Source organism: Austrofundulus limnaeus, unplaced genomic scaffold, assembly GCF_001266775.1.
Source record: "Austrofundulus limnaeus strain Quisiro unplaced genomic scaffold, Austrofundulus_limnaeus-1.0 Scaffold96, whole genome shotgun sequence".
Lineage (NCBI taxonomy): Eukaryota > Metazoa > Chordata > Actinopteri > Cyprinodontiformes > Rivulidae > Austrofundulus > Austrofundulus limnaeus.
Window position 1 is genome coordinate 623,946 of NW_013952498.1, and position 15,036 is coordinate 638,981.

General features: G+C 41.2%; 2 protein-coding genes across 4 annotated transcripts in view; one reads left to right on the forward strand and one right to left on the reverse strand.

The window, feature by feature from the left end:
• On the reverse strand, positions 1-8,919 carry smcr8a (Smith-Magenis syndrome chromosome region, candidate 8a). 3 transcript variants are annotated; one of them, XM_014012887.1, is made up of 4 exons: positions 8,188-8,919; positions 7,253-7,864; positions 3,327-5,060; positions 1-980 (listed from the first exon to the last, which is right to left on the reverse strand). In XM_014012887.1, the coding sequence occupies exons 2-4, from the start codon at positions 7,852-7,854 to the stop codon at positions 536-538; spliced, it is 2,781 nt and encodes a 926-aa protein (XP_013868341.1). In that variant the 5' UTR covers positions 7,855-7,864; positions 8,188-8,919; the 3' UTR covers positions 1-535. The 3 variants fall into 3 exon arrangements, with proteins under 3 accessions (XP_013868341.1, XP_013868339.1, XP_013868338.1); XM_014012885.1 differs by having other exon boundaries at positions 8,140-8,919; XM_014012884.1 differs by having other exon boundaries at positions 7,253-8,919.
• Positions 8,920-9,025: 106 nt separating this feature from the next.
• The window catches only part of top3a (DNA topoisomerase III alpha), a 24,528-nt gene continuing 18,517 nt past the window's right edge, over positions 9,026-15,036 (forward strand). The window contains 8 exon segments of the mRNA XM_014012883.1: positions 9,026-9,541; positions 10,014-10,073; positions 10,173-10,246; positions 10,356-10,431; positions 12,470-12,578; positions 12,685-12,828; positions 12,975-13,145; positions 13,250-13,350. Of these exon segments, the coding sequence (XP_013868337.1) occupies positions 9,314-9,541; positions 10,014-10,073; positions 10,173-10,246; positions 10,356-10,431; positions 12,470-12,578; positions 12,685-12,828; positions 12,975-13,145; positions 13,250-13,350 (963 nt within the window). The 5' untranslated portion in view covers positions 9,026-9,313.

Here is a 15,036-nt window from a genome sequence, read left to right on the forward strand (position 1 = left end):
GTTAGTTTCTTTGTCATAAAACCAGCTGCATTAGTGGCGTTTCGTGGATAGATGTCTGTTCTTGCGTGCAGCAGATGACAGCACACGTGTGTTGGACAAACTTGGAAAAGATGGACGACGCTGACGAACTGRGAGGTGTTGACACGTAGCCGAGGCTGAACCTGTTAGGAAGTCGGCTGAAGTCAAAGCGGCGCAGACAGATGGCCGTGATGCTGCACTTCTCTGTCCATGTGTGTTGAGGAGAGAAATGACTGAGCTTTGATAACGACAGGGTTTTTCTCTCTCCATTTTCACAGAAGTAAAAAAAAACCATAAGAACAAGCCYAGCCGATCTTCATCTGCAGAGGCTCGAACACAAACGTCTCAGAGATGCTTTGAACAAACAACCAGATGAACAGAGAACAACGCAGCAAACAGAGTCTAAACACGGTTAAAATAGCAATCAGTGCAGCGAGTCTGACTGCAGTAGGGTCATTTTAGGCAGATAAAAACCAAAGTTTCTGCTATAATGTGGGAAATAATCCACCCCCTAAGATTAGATTTTGTAATAAACGCTGCTGGTGTAGTTAAAACTAAAGCTGGCGCTGTCGGCAGCCTGTAGGTACTGCTGAGTGATGAGCCGGCTGAGGTACAGCAGGATCTGGCTGTCCTCCTCATCCAGCCCCAGCTGCTCCTGCAGGAAGGAGCGGCGCCTGGCCTCCACCACCCCGAACCCCACGGTGGGGCTGACCGGCAGGTGGAGGTGGTGGGTGAAGGTGAACAGGAAGGCCCTGGCCGCGAGGTGACACAGCGTGCTCTGAATGTGGAGGAGGTAGGTGGAGCCGCGGCGGATGAAGGTGCGGTGGTCGGCCACGTTGGCGAGCAGCAGTCCGCGGTACGGCGGGCAGCGCAGGCTCTTCGCGTCGACGTCCAGGATGGAGATGTAGCGGCTGTAGCGTGACAGGGAGTAAAAGATGCTGGAGCCCACAGGAGACGCCACTCTGAGGAGGAGACAAAAACAATTACATGCAGAATTATAAATTCAGAATGCAGGCAAAGTTAAAAAATAAAGACAACTTTTGGAAAACGTGAATTTTTGAGCAAGACGTTTGCAAGAATTGTTAGAAGATGAGCAGAAAAAAAAATGCTGCAACAAAGTTTTCACATAAATACTCAAAACTATCATATCTTATTTGACAGTGCGGATTTATAATAAATGCCTCAAGATACAAAAATACAGAACATGAAAATAAACATCTGTGCAGGAGCCATAAATCTTTGCTTACGACACACTCCGACTAACACAAAAAAGTAAGTTAATGTGTGTTTGGTAGACGATTTCTTTGTTGCAACAATGGTTTTTATAAATCACTGTGAAGTCTGTTAATTTTCCTTCTAAACGGTGCCACATTTGTAAGGAACATGCATTTGTGGGATGAGCAGTAGGGCTGAGTAGATGGGTTGTGCACATGAAAATCTTCTCTTCCAAACAGCTTATTTTGCTGTTGCTGTTAGCTCCCAATCAGGTGCCCACTATAAGACTTATTGTCAAGAACAAAGAAAGAAGTAATCAACCAAACACAAATGTACTTACTTTTTGTGCTGCGTTTAGATTTACCTGTTTGAAGCATATCTGAATAAAGATCTAAATGGACAAAACTGTTAAAACCAAACCAAGTTAATCCTCTTATAAGTCATACTCTTATAAAAATACTGTAAGTATGTTCGATACGTCTAAATTTAAAGTTGATTTGAGGAAAAGAGAGAGCAAAGTGAGCAGKAACAGAAACTGATGGAGACAGATGTGCTGAATGAGTCATCGAGGACAGAGTCAGAGTAATGACAGAGAAAGGTGTGACAAAATACAGTACATTAAAATTAACCTTTTCTAAAACCTGTCTTTCAATGAGCGACATGTAACTAAATAATCAGCATTTTGAATTCTTTATCTGCTACAAGCTGCTCCTGTATGCAGTGGTGGGATGTAACAAAGTACAAGAACTTTGCTTCTGTACTTTAGTACATTTTTCATGTATCTGTACTTTACTTTAGTAGATTTAATCATGGGTACTTTCAACTTTTACTTCACTACATTTTACATTAAGTATCTGTACTTTTTACTCCACTACATTTCTGTAATGTGTACAAGTTACATTCACGTCACGTCACATCATGATTTTCCATTTGTTTGTTTAGTTTGAAAGTAATCAATGGTGGGAGGGGAATTGCTATAACTGGTCCACTGAACAAAGCAGTAAAATTTCATTAGACCCTCTTTCAAGAAGAGTGGGGCGATTCTGCATCACCTGCTGGAGAATCAGTGGCGACACTCGCACACCCAAAAGGGATTCCACCACAGAGTCAGCCAGAGGGAATGTGCCACTCATGGCTTTATTTAAAAGACTTATTCAAGTAAACCGGTTCGAAAAACTAGATTTGATAGAGGACAGCTTCTGTAGCTGTTGTCAGTGTCCGATGATGCACAGAAGTCCAAATGTGAGCTGTGTCACAGAGGGTAAACACAAAAACATGCAATATCTGCAGCATTGTTCACTAAAATGGCACACCATTGATGTATTCAAAATAGACATACAGTAGGCTCACTTCATGATGTGTAGACCATTAGGGAATACATTACGCAAGTACTTTTACTTTTAATACTTTAAGTACTTTTAAAACCAACTATTTACTTACTTTACTCAAGTAAAAATGTTAGTGAGGTACATATTTGTCTGTTTATCTGTACTTTTACCTTAAGTACAGCGTTTGAGTACTTTCTCCACTGCCTGTATGTTGGGTTAAGGTCCAATAATGTCTTATGCTATTGTGCTTCCATCACTGTGTATATTGTATGTATGTGTATTGGAGAGACATCATCTGCCAGAAACAAATTCCTTGTGTGTGTTAACATACTTGGCCAATAAAGCTGGTTCTAATTCTGATAATAATTCACAAAAAGAAAGAAAAAGAAAATATGTTCGATAAGTAAGTTAGCAACAACCTGTTGACTAACTTGCACAGTAGTTTCATGTTTCATCACCGTGCCTCATCACTGCTTCAAAATAAACAAAGAACGACGTGGAGTGAAAGGAGACAATGGGACAACAGCTTGAGAGGAAATTGTGGATAAAAGAGGAAAGGTCACATCACCAGTTTGACAGTATTAATCAGTATTTTTTTCTCCTGGTCCTTATTTCAAAAAGGTAATACCAAAAATTAATCAGTGATTATAGATATCAATTGATATGAAACTCTTAAACCGTGACACATTTTTCAGTCATATCACCCTGCCATAGTTTGAAAAAGAGTTACACAATATGTAAAATACTTTCTAAACTTCATCTTACCTTTGCAATCCAATGAGTTTCCACCTTTGTAAGTCGGTGAGGCTAAAGGGACAAGTCAGCCAGGCCTGAATCCTCTCTCCACACTTCCCGGGACCGGGCAGGAAGAGAGCCAGAGCAGCAACCAGCCGGCGGACTTTACCCTCATCGGACCCGTGCACCACCAGGGTTCTGCCACTCAGCAGACACCACATCACCTGCAAGGCAAAGGGATACTGACGCAGAAACTTCAAAGCACTTTGAGCAGCCTTTTTCCTCTGACGAAAGGTCACCGACCCCCCGTAATTAAGTMGCGAGGCAGCCCTGTCGGACCCCGTGGAAGCACTCAAGGTGCAGTCCAAGCCCTCCTCCACTGAGGAATGAGAAATCGCATCTCCAAGACCCACAGGAAGCTCCAGGCCAGCTGCAGGACTTTCAGAGCACGGGGAACCCACAGTGTATTCATCTTGGACTGGAAGAAGAGCCTGGGGTTCCTGGTTGACCACCAGGATTTGAGAGGGCTTTGGATAAGAGTTTTGTTGCAGGCAAGACACGACATTAGAGGCAGGCGCCTCATAAAGGAAACGTTCCTGGGCGATGCAGCATGCCGTGTCTATTGGAACCGGCAACTTGGACTCGCTTACTGCGTCATGCTCGTCCAGCTCAGACAGCACCTCCAGCAATGACACGGGGGTCTGGTTCAGTCCATCACTCATATCCTCCCCTGCAGTGGTCTCAACTTCCTCACTGCTGCTTTCCTTCCCCAAATCAGTGTTCTGGTCAGGCTCAGGGGTCAGATCAGAATAAGGGTCAGGTCCTTCTGAGATCAAACTGGCCAGACTCTCCTGCTTCTCTGCTTGATCAGTGCCGCTCTTATCGCTGCTGAAGCTTCCTTTGGTCTCCTCTGAGCTCTCCTGAGTCTCCAGAGTCTGATCTGAGGGGGAGGATTCCAAATGTCCAGATGTCTCCCTAAGTCCAAGCTCAGTCCCCTGAGCAGCGCTGGTCCCGGACTCAGAGTCGAGTGGATGTAGAGATCTTGACGGGCCAAGATCGAGAGCCTCTGGTCCAAGAACAATATAAGGTGGATTTAAGTGCACATGGTTGTCTATGGAATGATTCACAGCACAGAATGGTCTTAGTGTTCCTGCTTCATCCGCAGTGTTCTCATTCAGCTCCTCTTCAAACAGGAAGTTGACAACTTTTGTTTTCCTGCGCAGCGCCTTGTCCAGGCAGCGGGTGTACAGGAAACACAAATCCCCCCGGAAACTGCTCTCCGTCTCTTTCAGGAGCTCCACCGCAGCTTCGTAGAAGGTCTCCTCACACAGCTCTCGGAGGTTCTTCAGGCGCTTGTCAAAACACTTGGCAGACTTGGCTTTGATCAGCTGTGGCGTGTAGGACGGCCTGCGTTTGACACCGTCATCCTCGTCCTCATCTAATGGACTCTGCTCTGTGTCTACTCCTTTTAATACCCTTTCAATGTAACAAACAGGTTCGGCAAGCTTGGCGTATTTGGCCAACAGCATCTCACACTCGTTTAAACACTCGGTCATACACTTCTGGCAGGTGACGGCCTGAGGATCCCGGCGTGGACGGCGGTGGTAGGAGCAGATCTGCTTCAGCAGGTCTCTGTGTTCATAAATACACTTTTCTACATTGGCAAGCTCATTGGCCTTCTCTACGGCGTGGGCGGAGTAAATGCACTGAGGCCCCGCCTCCCTCTGTAGGCCCTCCTCTCGCTGCAGCACAGAATGGGTGTACCTGCAGAGCAAAAAGAAGCGAAGGGGTGCACAGGGTCAGGGCAAAAGGTTTTCAAGAGAAAACAGGAGCATCAGTTAAAAAAAACACCACCAGAGATGGTTACTTCTGTTTTTAAAAGCTACAAGGTTTTAGATAACTATGTTTGATTGATTTCCATTTCTTGTCACATTTTGTTTTGACTAATGCAACAGTATTTTGAAAACCACTAAATTTACCATAAAAATTTGTAGAAAAACACATTATCCTAGGATACATATTTAAGGTTTGTTCTCCTAAAAACTTATTTTTTTCCGAATACAGCTTTGCTTAATTTTTTTCTGGTGATAAATTATCCAAACAAACCTTGCTTAGTCGACCATTACCATTACATTTTTGTTATTGTTTAAACGTAATTTTCTATTTTGTTTTTTTTTTTTAGGTAGGAAGAACTTTTGAGAAATCAGTACCTTACCTCCTGTAATCAGAGGTCAGAGCGCTCCCTGTCGGGAGAATCAAAGGGTTTGTTATGAAGAAACCAAACTGCTGTGTTCACTACGAGATTAAATTAAAGTAAAATGTGCTTCATTTAGAACAACTCTGACATTTTATGGCAGCTCAATGGAACCAACTTTTATGTATTATTTTTGCTTTGAACAGTCAAACTCAGCTGCTTAGTGTGATTTATTGTCTGACATTATTTTGTGCACCTGTTGTAACACAATCAGACTTCTGTCTGTCTGATGCAAAAACAAGAGAAAATACCAGACATTCACAGGTGTGGCCGCAAAATCTTTGAGAAAGTTTCTTTTGTCATTTTGAGAGTTAAAAATTAAGACTAACCCACTTACAAAATGACAATAATTCAAACTATGTCTTTTGCATAAGCTACAGATGGGTCAGAACTCAGCTCTTTACCTTCTGCTTGCCTCACCAAAGGTACTTTCTATGTTAAAGTACAATTTTTGTTCTTTTCTCTCCAAGTATTTACACTATTTTTTCTGTTTGTTTTTTTTTTTTTGCTGTACAGAATACTTGAATATGGGGCTCCAAGTGGAAAAAAATCATATAAAAGGTTTAAAATGTTAAAAATGTCACCAACACATTTTCATTGTGTAAAATTCTAGTTAAAATTTTTCCACTTGCATTTTATTGTTATTTAGCTTTTACATTTTACTAATTTTTACTAAATGTTAAATCCTAAATCTCAATGTGTAAATCTAAATGCAAAAGTTAAATGTAAATGTTGTTGCTAAATGCTGAAGTTTACAGTTCATTATTTCAGAATTCAACACAGCCTTTGCTGTTGGTGCTTGGCTTTTGTGGTGATGTCATCATCCTGCAACAAAAGGAAGTGCTAACACTGCTAAAACTTTAAGACAAGACCTCAAACTTGCTGTAGCGGCCGGTGTCTGAGCTGCACTTCAAACGGCTGGACCACAAGTACCATTAATTTTGTTTTCAATGAACACATTTTGAATTTAAATTGTAAATGCATTCTTCAGCAGCGTTACTGGTTGCTTTTTTCTCAGGATGATGATTTCATAATAAAAGCTGCACACAAACTGCAAAGACTGCGTTCCATTTTGAACTTCCTAAATGTCTGATTTATCATTTAGCTGCAACATGTAAGATTTAATTTTTATATTAGATTTAGGATTTAATATATACATATAACAATTAAATTTTAATTTAGTAAAATTAGCTCAGAAAGTGAGCTAAAAAATGAAAATGTGTTGGTAGATAATTTTCTTCCCCTACACCTTCAGGTCAAACTCTCAGTCACTCACTCTTGGAAAGACAAACCAGTCTTCTGACACCTCTAAGTAATGCAGTCTGCGAAATTACGAACATCAAAGGCTGTAGTTTAGAAATTCTGCAGGTCTTCCCTGATTGATGTGCAGCAACAACTCTTCCTCTATTGCTGATGTTTTTCCTGTTTAATAATGTGTAAACACATTCCTAAACTTTCCAAAGCTGCAAAACTGCTCTTTTAAGCAGTACAGAGTGCTGGTGATTGTTTAATCAATACATTTGATTAGCAGTGCTGTGCTGCTACCTCTTAACTGTTATTGAAGCAATAAAGGTAGTCTATTTGTTGTGTGACTTTGGATTTACCAGACTTCTAACCTGATTGTAAACAGGTGGTTGGTTGTGTATTATAAATGAAGCGGTTTCCGGGTTGTAGGTCAATTGAGTTTGATTAAAATTCTTACTCAAGGTCCTGGAGCTTCCTCTGGAGTTCCTTAGCAAAGGCCCGCCTGTTCCCAGCTTTCAGACACTCGGAGGCCTGTGAGAAGCGAAGGGAAAGCTCCTGAAACTGAAGCATGATTTTCTTCTCGTCCGCCGCCACGTACGCCATGCAGAAAGGTCGCACAAAGCCCCTGGCCTCCAGGTCGTACAGAGTGAAGTGATGGACGTAAGCAAACGCCCCCTCCTTGGAGTCGCCCAGCACAACCCTGGAGTCCTCCACAAAACTGAGCCTCGGATAGCCACTGCCGGGCGGATGCCCCACAAAGGAGGCTTGGTAGTCCACCGACATGATGCGCAGCGAGAAGTAGTTGAGGTCAAAGGTGCCGCAGATCTTAGGGTCATTTGGGATGGTGAGGAGAGGCTGGGGACCCACCTGCTCGGAGAACTCAGAGATGAGGATGAAGTCTTTGGTGAACTTGGCGCAGGAGGTTTTGGCCCAAGGATTGGAGTCGGCCAGGGGGTGCAGGGGAACGGAGAACTCCTCTGGGAGATCCCAGGGTTCTGGGTTTGTCTGCCCGTACTCATCCTCTTTGGTGAAAGCTACCACATCCGGGGAGCCTATCATAATGTTGTAACTGAGAGAGGCATGAGAAACAGCAGCAGCACTGTTAGTCATAGAAAAGCTGTCGGATCGTAACAGTGAGGGGTAGACACATAAAGTCTAGTCAGACTGGGCATACTGGTACTGGAGGTGTTGATTTAAGACGAACTGGTCCACAAAAAATATATATATAAATCAGTAAGGCGGTCAAATGAGCACACACAATCCGTCACCCTGTAGTGGTATGTCAGTGCAGAAAAAAGGGGAGGAAGAAATAGATAACTGGACAAAATAATTAATACAACTCACAGCCTTTGTTAACCTAGAGGGAAAAATGAAGCGACAGTTAATAATTACAGCGTCCGAGCAGACAGCAGACGGTCACAACGCGCCGAAGAGGAACGTCCGACCTCCTGTTCCTCATGTCTTCAAGCGTCGAGTCCGTCAACATAACTGGTGTCTGAAGCACAAACATCGTTTAAAGACAGAAAACGCTTCGCCGACTGCTCACAACCAGACAGGCGCCATGTTTACCCAGCTGGACGCTGCCTGGTCAGGTGACCTAAGCTCCGCCCACCCGGAGGAAATCCACTCTGAAAAATATATTCATAATTTTAAAAAATAGCTAATTCAACGATTTACATTAAAAAACACTTAATTATCATAATATCCAGTTACTGACAGGCTTTTAAACTTTAGTACCTACATTTCTTTATACCCATAAAATGTCACCAGATAGAGTTTATATATATAAAACATAATGATTGCAAACATTAAAATAAATGCTACAATAATAAATTATGCGTAACGACTCATTGGTAAAACAGAAAGTAAAATAATTACAAAACAGTGTAACTGTTATCAAATAGCAGGATTTCCAGACGTTTCTCTTAAACAAAAAGCATTGACTAAAATAATATTTTATCAAATTTCTGAACTACCCGTACATCAGCATTATATTTCCTCAACAAGTGTAAAAAGATAAATGATCCCGGGGCATTTTTAAAGGACAAGATGTAAGTTCTGATTCATGCAGTAATGTTYCATCACAATTTTTATTTCATTTATTAATGTTTATAAAATGCAGTAACATAAATACAGTACATATGTAAATATTACAAAATTTTAATTCGTTTGTTGTTTATTTTGTCTAATTTTATTTGCGTTTGCCAGCGCAAGCCTTTGCGACAGTTTTACGTCCTTTTTACGGCAGTTTTTGACAAGCAGGCGGGGATTTTGTAAACACTACACAACTTTCCAAAAATGTAGTTGAAACATGTTTTGTTAATTTTAAATGTATAAAAGTAGTCGGAGTTTGTTTTGTTTATCGATTTTATCGACCGCGAAGTTATTCAACCAGTGTCCAGGTTTAAACTGTTTGAAAAACTTTTCTTAGAGCAATGATTTAGTTAGCCTCGTCAGCTAACACGCTAATAACAGCGTGGCCCGCAGCAGCGGCTGCTTCAGGTGAGAGCGGCCAGGCATGCTGATACTGCACCTCCTCGGAAGATCCTCGCTTCGGTCGGGTCTAACGCGGCTTCAGCAGAGGTGCTTCTGGGGGTCCCGGAGCGTCCGGTGCCCTGAAACACGGCAGCAGGGGTCAGACATGATCCGGAGCTGGGCTCAGATCAAGCGGGTCCTGTGTGTTGCTGAGAAGAACGATGCAGCCAAAGGGATCTCTGAGATCATGTCTAATGGCAGAGCGAGGAGGGTGAGTCCTGTCTCCAACTCCTTATAAATCACTGATAAGTAATGTTTCTGCTTACTCTAACAGCCCATGATCAAATAGCTAACCAGAAATCTAGTACTCTCTAAATGTGTCCAAACTCACTTGGGATCATCATAATCATAATAATAATCATTTGTGCGCATCAGTGCCTAGTATGATTAGGACATTATAACAATATAGTTATAGACATTCAAAGCAATCAAATTAAACATGTTTTCACAATTAAAGCCTTGAAATTAATATAGTTGACATTTTGTCTCTTAGACATAGTCTGAATCCAAATAAAAGTAGCAACATGTTCCTGTTTTTTTTTAGCAAAAGCACCAACCACAAAACTGAAAAAAAAAAAAAAAAGAAACGTGCAGTTGTCATTGGTATTGAGTAACCTCTTCCTCAAAAGCATTTATAATCCTTTGTTTGATGCAAATCTCACTGTTTTCTCTTTTTGTTTTAGAGAGAAGGACTGTCAAAGTTTAATAAAATATACGAGTTTGAATATCATCTCTTTGGCCAGGTAAGCAAAAACAGTAAAATGTGTAATTGTGCAGATATGCACCCTAACTACTGCCGTTCTGTTATTTTACAATCTTTATCTCGTTTTTCTTTCCATCAGAATGTGAAGGTAACAACGACGTCAGTGTCAGGACATTTACTTGCTTTGGAGTTTAAGGCACCATTCCAGAAATGGTAAATAAATGTGCCATTTTTTTGTGTGTGCAATCACATTGAAAGAGTTTATAGTTATAACAGTTTAATAGTTTTAATTGGTTTTTTGTTTTTTTGTTTGTCACCAAAGGCACAGTTGCAATCCTGTGTTGCTGTTTGATGCAGAGGTTGAGAAGTATTGTCCAGATAATATGATACAAATAAAGGTATGGCTACGACACGTCCTGCTAGGAATTCATAAAAAGGCACCAAAACACATATTTTTGCTTTTTATACAAAAATAATTACCTTAATATCCAGACTATATTCACTACTTTTTTCACATGTTTTGAACACTGGGGCTTAAACAATAATGCGGCTAATTTATAAGTCTTTACATTACGTGGCCGATGCGATTCAGAGCATTGCGCCTGCAGCTGTACAACTGAAAACACTGTGTACCATGAGATTTTCCTTTGAGATGTTCTTTATTATACATATTTGACTTTATATTGTTTTTCTCCTTTACTATTGCTAAAATTGTGGACAAAATAAATTAAGAAATGTTCTTTTGTGTCAAAACGTCCTGTAATTTCTTCTTTGTGCGTCATACCATACCATACCAACTTTARTTATAAAGCACTTTAAAACAACCACAGCTGATACAAAGTGCTGTACATTAAAACACAACATAATAAAAAAAGTTATTAAAAATGGTTTAAAAACAAAAACATACAATTTAAAACTAGATCCCGCTGGTGTTGAAAGCCAAATAAAATAGATGGGTTTTAAGACGAGCTTTAAAAGTCATCATCCTCTTGTGGACAAAAAGCTTTTTTTGCCTTCATCCCTACAGCTCCTGTAGGAGCCCAGCCAGCAGCTCACAGGTTACTGATCAGTCTACCAGTCATCTTTGAGTTTGAGCAAAATGCGTCCATAGAGTGACAGGAAGTTTTCTGAGCTGCAGGTTTCTTGTGTGAATCACTTTTACAGTGTCGCTTCATGTTGTGTTCCCTTTGTGGAGAAAAAGGAAATGACTTTATGAAAATCAGTTTTCACTGCACCCATTTCCCAGTCAACGTTTTGCAGCATTTTTGTTTCTTTGACATGGTTTCCATTACATTCTGCATAAATCAAATCCTTTTTGCTGCCTTGTTTTATGTTATTTTTTAATACAGTGGCAGTGGCACGGTATAATTGACAGTTGACGTTGCATCTTATGCCTTTCTCTCTGCGCCTCCTTCTGCAAAGGAGAAAGAGACACAGAAATGAGGCATTATTTAGTGGTTGCAAATCGCAGCCATAAATAACGTTTGTCAATATTTATTTAATTATTTTTACTTTTTGTAATCTATCTTAGTCAAATGCTTAGTCAATTGTTTCAAACTGCAGAAAGCTGGGACAGGAGTGAAAAAAACAGGCCAGTCCCGCACATAAGGGACATACCCCTGTGTGTGTCTGTGTGGCCTTGTTTTTCCTACATCGTGGGTACAATTTTCCCAAAAATAAAAAACGGCATCGTAGGGACCGGGCATTGGTCCCCACGGGTCCAAATGCAAATTACGGGTGGGGGGTTGGATTTAGGACCAAGTTGTGAATTCAGTTTAGGTTAGTTTTAGGGTCAGGTACCTGTGAGGTTAGTTTAGGGTCAGGTAGGTACCTGTGAGGTTAGTTTTAGGGTCAGGTACCTGTGAGGTTAACTTTAACGTTAATGGTCAGGGTTAGGATACAAAATTTCCAAAACAATGAATGGAAGTCAATGCACAGTCCCCACGGGGATATACAAACCAGACCTGTGTGTGTGTGTGTGTGTGTGTCACATTGTGCCCATTGGACATTGCGTGGGACAGGTGCGCTGTTTTTGTACATTATACACGTTGTGCTCATGTGACATTAGGTGTGTGGCGCCACGTTTCTATTTTTGTGTGCCTTGCATATTTGTGGCCTGTGTTGATGTGGGCCAGCTGCAGTGTGCTTGTTTTGAGTCGGTCCTCCGATAAATATCCAGCAGGCGGCCCTGAGTGTATCATCTTTTTGTATAACTATCTTATGTTACAATGTGGACACCTCCAGCTTATAGACAAGTGCGGTCTACATATGTACATTTATTCTCATATTATTCTTGTTATTTAGTGGGTGTGGCTTATTTTCAGGTGCACTCAATAGTCTGGAAATTTGAATGTTCCAATTGTATGACATCTGAATTCTGTTCTTTAATAATGCATCTTTTTTATTTTAGTTCTTTATTCATTTTGTTTTCTTTAGAGGACTCTGGAAAGGGAAGCGCGTCAGTGTCAGGCCCTGATCATCTGGACCGACTGTGACAGGGAGGGAGAAAACATAGGCTTTGAAGTGATTGATGTTTGCAGAACAGGTATTGTAGGAAAGCACGTCCATCTAAAGTCTGTTTGCAGAGTTTTTAAGGAAAAGCAAGTTGCATATATCTTTGTCTACTAAGCAGTTTTGTGTATGTTTTTTAGTGAACCCCAATTTGCAAATCTTTCGAGCAAAGTTTTCCGAGATCACCCCCAACTCGATTCGGAGAGCCTGCGAGACGCTAGCAGAGCCTGATTCTAACGTCAGCGATGCTGTTGATGTCCGGCAGGAGCTGGATTTACGAATCGGTAAAGTTTTAAAACATTTTAAAGTTTTTCCAGTGTTACAGAATGACTGAGCAGCTCAGAATAATCTGTAACTTACTTGTATATTCAAAAATCTACCACAGATAATGTCAATATAATCCTCTCACATCTGCATTCATCCTCTACAGGAGCATCATTCACTCGATTCCAGACGCTTCGTCTGCAGAAAATCTTCCCAGAATCCCTTGCCAATCAGCTCATCTCCTACGGCAGCTGTCAGTTTCCCACTCTGGGCTTCGTGGTGGAGCGCTTCAAAGCCATTCAGGCCTTCATTCCTGAGACGTTCTACAAGATCAAAGGTAAGGTTCCTTCACGCACGTAAACATTAGTTGATGATGTATGGTTTTAAATGTTACAGTTGTTTGTTTTTTGTTTTCCTGCATGTGTGTGTGTTTTAACTCAGTGCTTCATGAAGTCGAGGAGGACACTGTGGAGTTCAACTGGAAGAGAAACCGTCTCTTTAATCACACGGCTTGCCTCGTGCTCTACCAGATCTGCATGGAGGTTTGTACCTGTTAGTCTGAGCTGAGGGCTCTGATGTGTATAAATACTAAGTAGGAATGTGTAATACTGTATAAACGATATACAGTAGAAACTATATAAATTTGTCCTATGATAGAGATCTGTAGTCTACCGGACAACCACAGTGATTCTTTTTGATGACGTAACCGGCTGGAGTCAAAACAGAGGAAGCGGGAAGCAGCGTGGCTGAGAGCACAAAGGAAGAGCAAAAAGTTGCAAAACATAAATCATCTGGACCTGGTTCGGGTGTGTGAAAATGGACGCCGAACTGTTTACATATTTACGTGACGGCGCGTCGTCCGGTCAGCAACCGAGTGACCACACTGCCTGCAGCGGGAGGAGCGCGGCACATGTCACGGTCACACAGCGAGGCGACTGTCAGTAGTGTTGTAGTACTTGAAACCAGTCTTGGTCTTAAGACCGGTCTCAAGACCAGTTTTAGATGGTCTTGGTCTTGTCTTGGACTCGACAGCATTTGTACTCGGTCTTGTCTCGGAATTTTATTTCAAGACCAGTCAAGACTACAACTGTGGAAATATCACTAAATAGCCAGATTATTGTCCATTTTATTAGTTAACATTCTTGCTTTCATTGGATTTAAAATGTAGCTACTGATTCAAATTCAAACCTGACTCATTGCTATTTATGTATTTTTGTTACCGGCTGTCACCCATCCACATACCCCGTCACTTGCATGCAGCACTCTCGGAAAGTGAACCGTGGTTCTCTGGGAGCGGTAAAGGATGTCTTCAAAATTTTAAGTAAAAAATTTGGCTACATTATTCAGAAATAATATCATTGTAAAACAACAACAACCAGGAGAAAGTGTACAGCAATTTGTTCATTCAGCAGTGCTTCAGTTTCAGAGATGATGGGGGACAACGTCAAACTTTTATCGTCACTAACATTAACGATCTACCTCTGTAGCAAAATTCTTTCCTCTGTCCTCACACAAAGATTTTGTCAATATTAGCTCTACAAATTAAATTAGCTAAAGTGGGGGAAAAGTATTTAGTCTGCACCAGTTGTTCAAGTTCTCCCATTTAATAAGATGAGAGAGGCCTGTGATTGACATCATAGTTAGACCTCAACTATGAGAAACAAAATACTTTTTTCCCTCACTGTACATGTGTACAGAATACTCCATCATTTAGGGCACTTTTTTATCTGGTCTTGGTCTTGTCTCGGTCTCGAGACACTGTGGTCTTGGTCTTGACTTGGTCTCGGGTTAGGTGGTCTTGACTACAACACTAACAGTCAGTGTAGGCAAAGTCAGTGCGAGCTCCATTGGGACGCACAAAAGCTCGCTGAGTCTAATGGACCTCATTTCTCCTGCAGTCATAGCGCCATGCTGTCTACAGCGGGGAAGCGCTGTGGGAAAGGGTGACAGTCTGACGGTCTTTCAAAAAAAAAAAAAAKCTGTAAAGCATAAAGGGGATGATTGTCACCCTGCCGGAGCGCGCACAGATTAAACACATGGAGTGCAGAAAACGTAATCTACAAAGTGTGTAGAAAGGAATAAATACAAGCAATTTGTTTTACCACCTTAAAACGAAGCAGGTAAATCCAAACAACATCCAATGGATGCAGATATTACATTAAAGTTATTGTGTGATTTTTATATATTTGGTTTAACCGGGTAGATCTCCCTTAAATTTAGATTTTTTT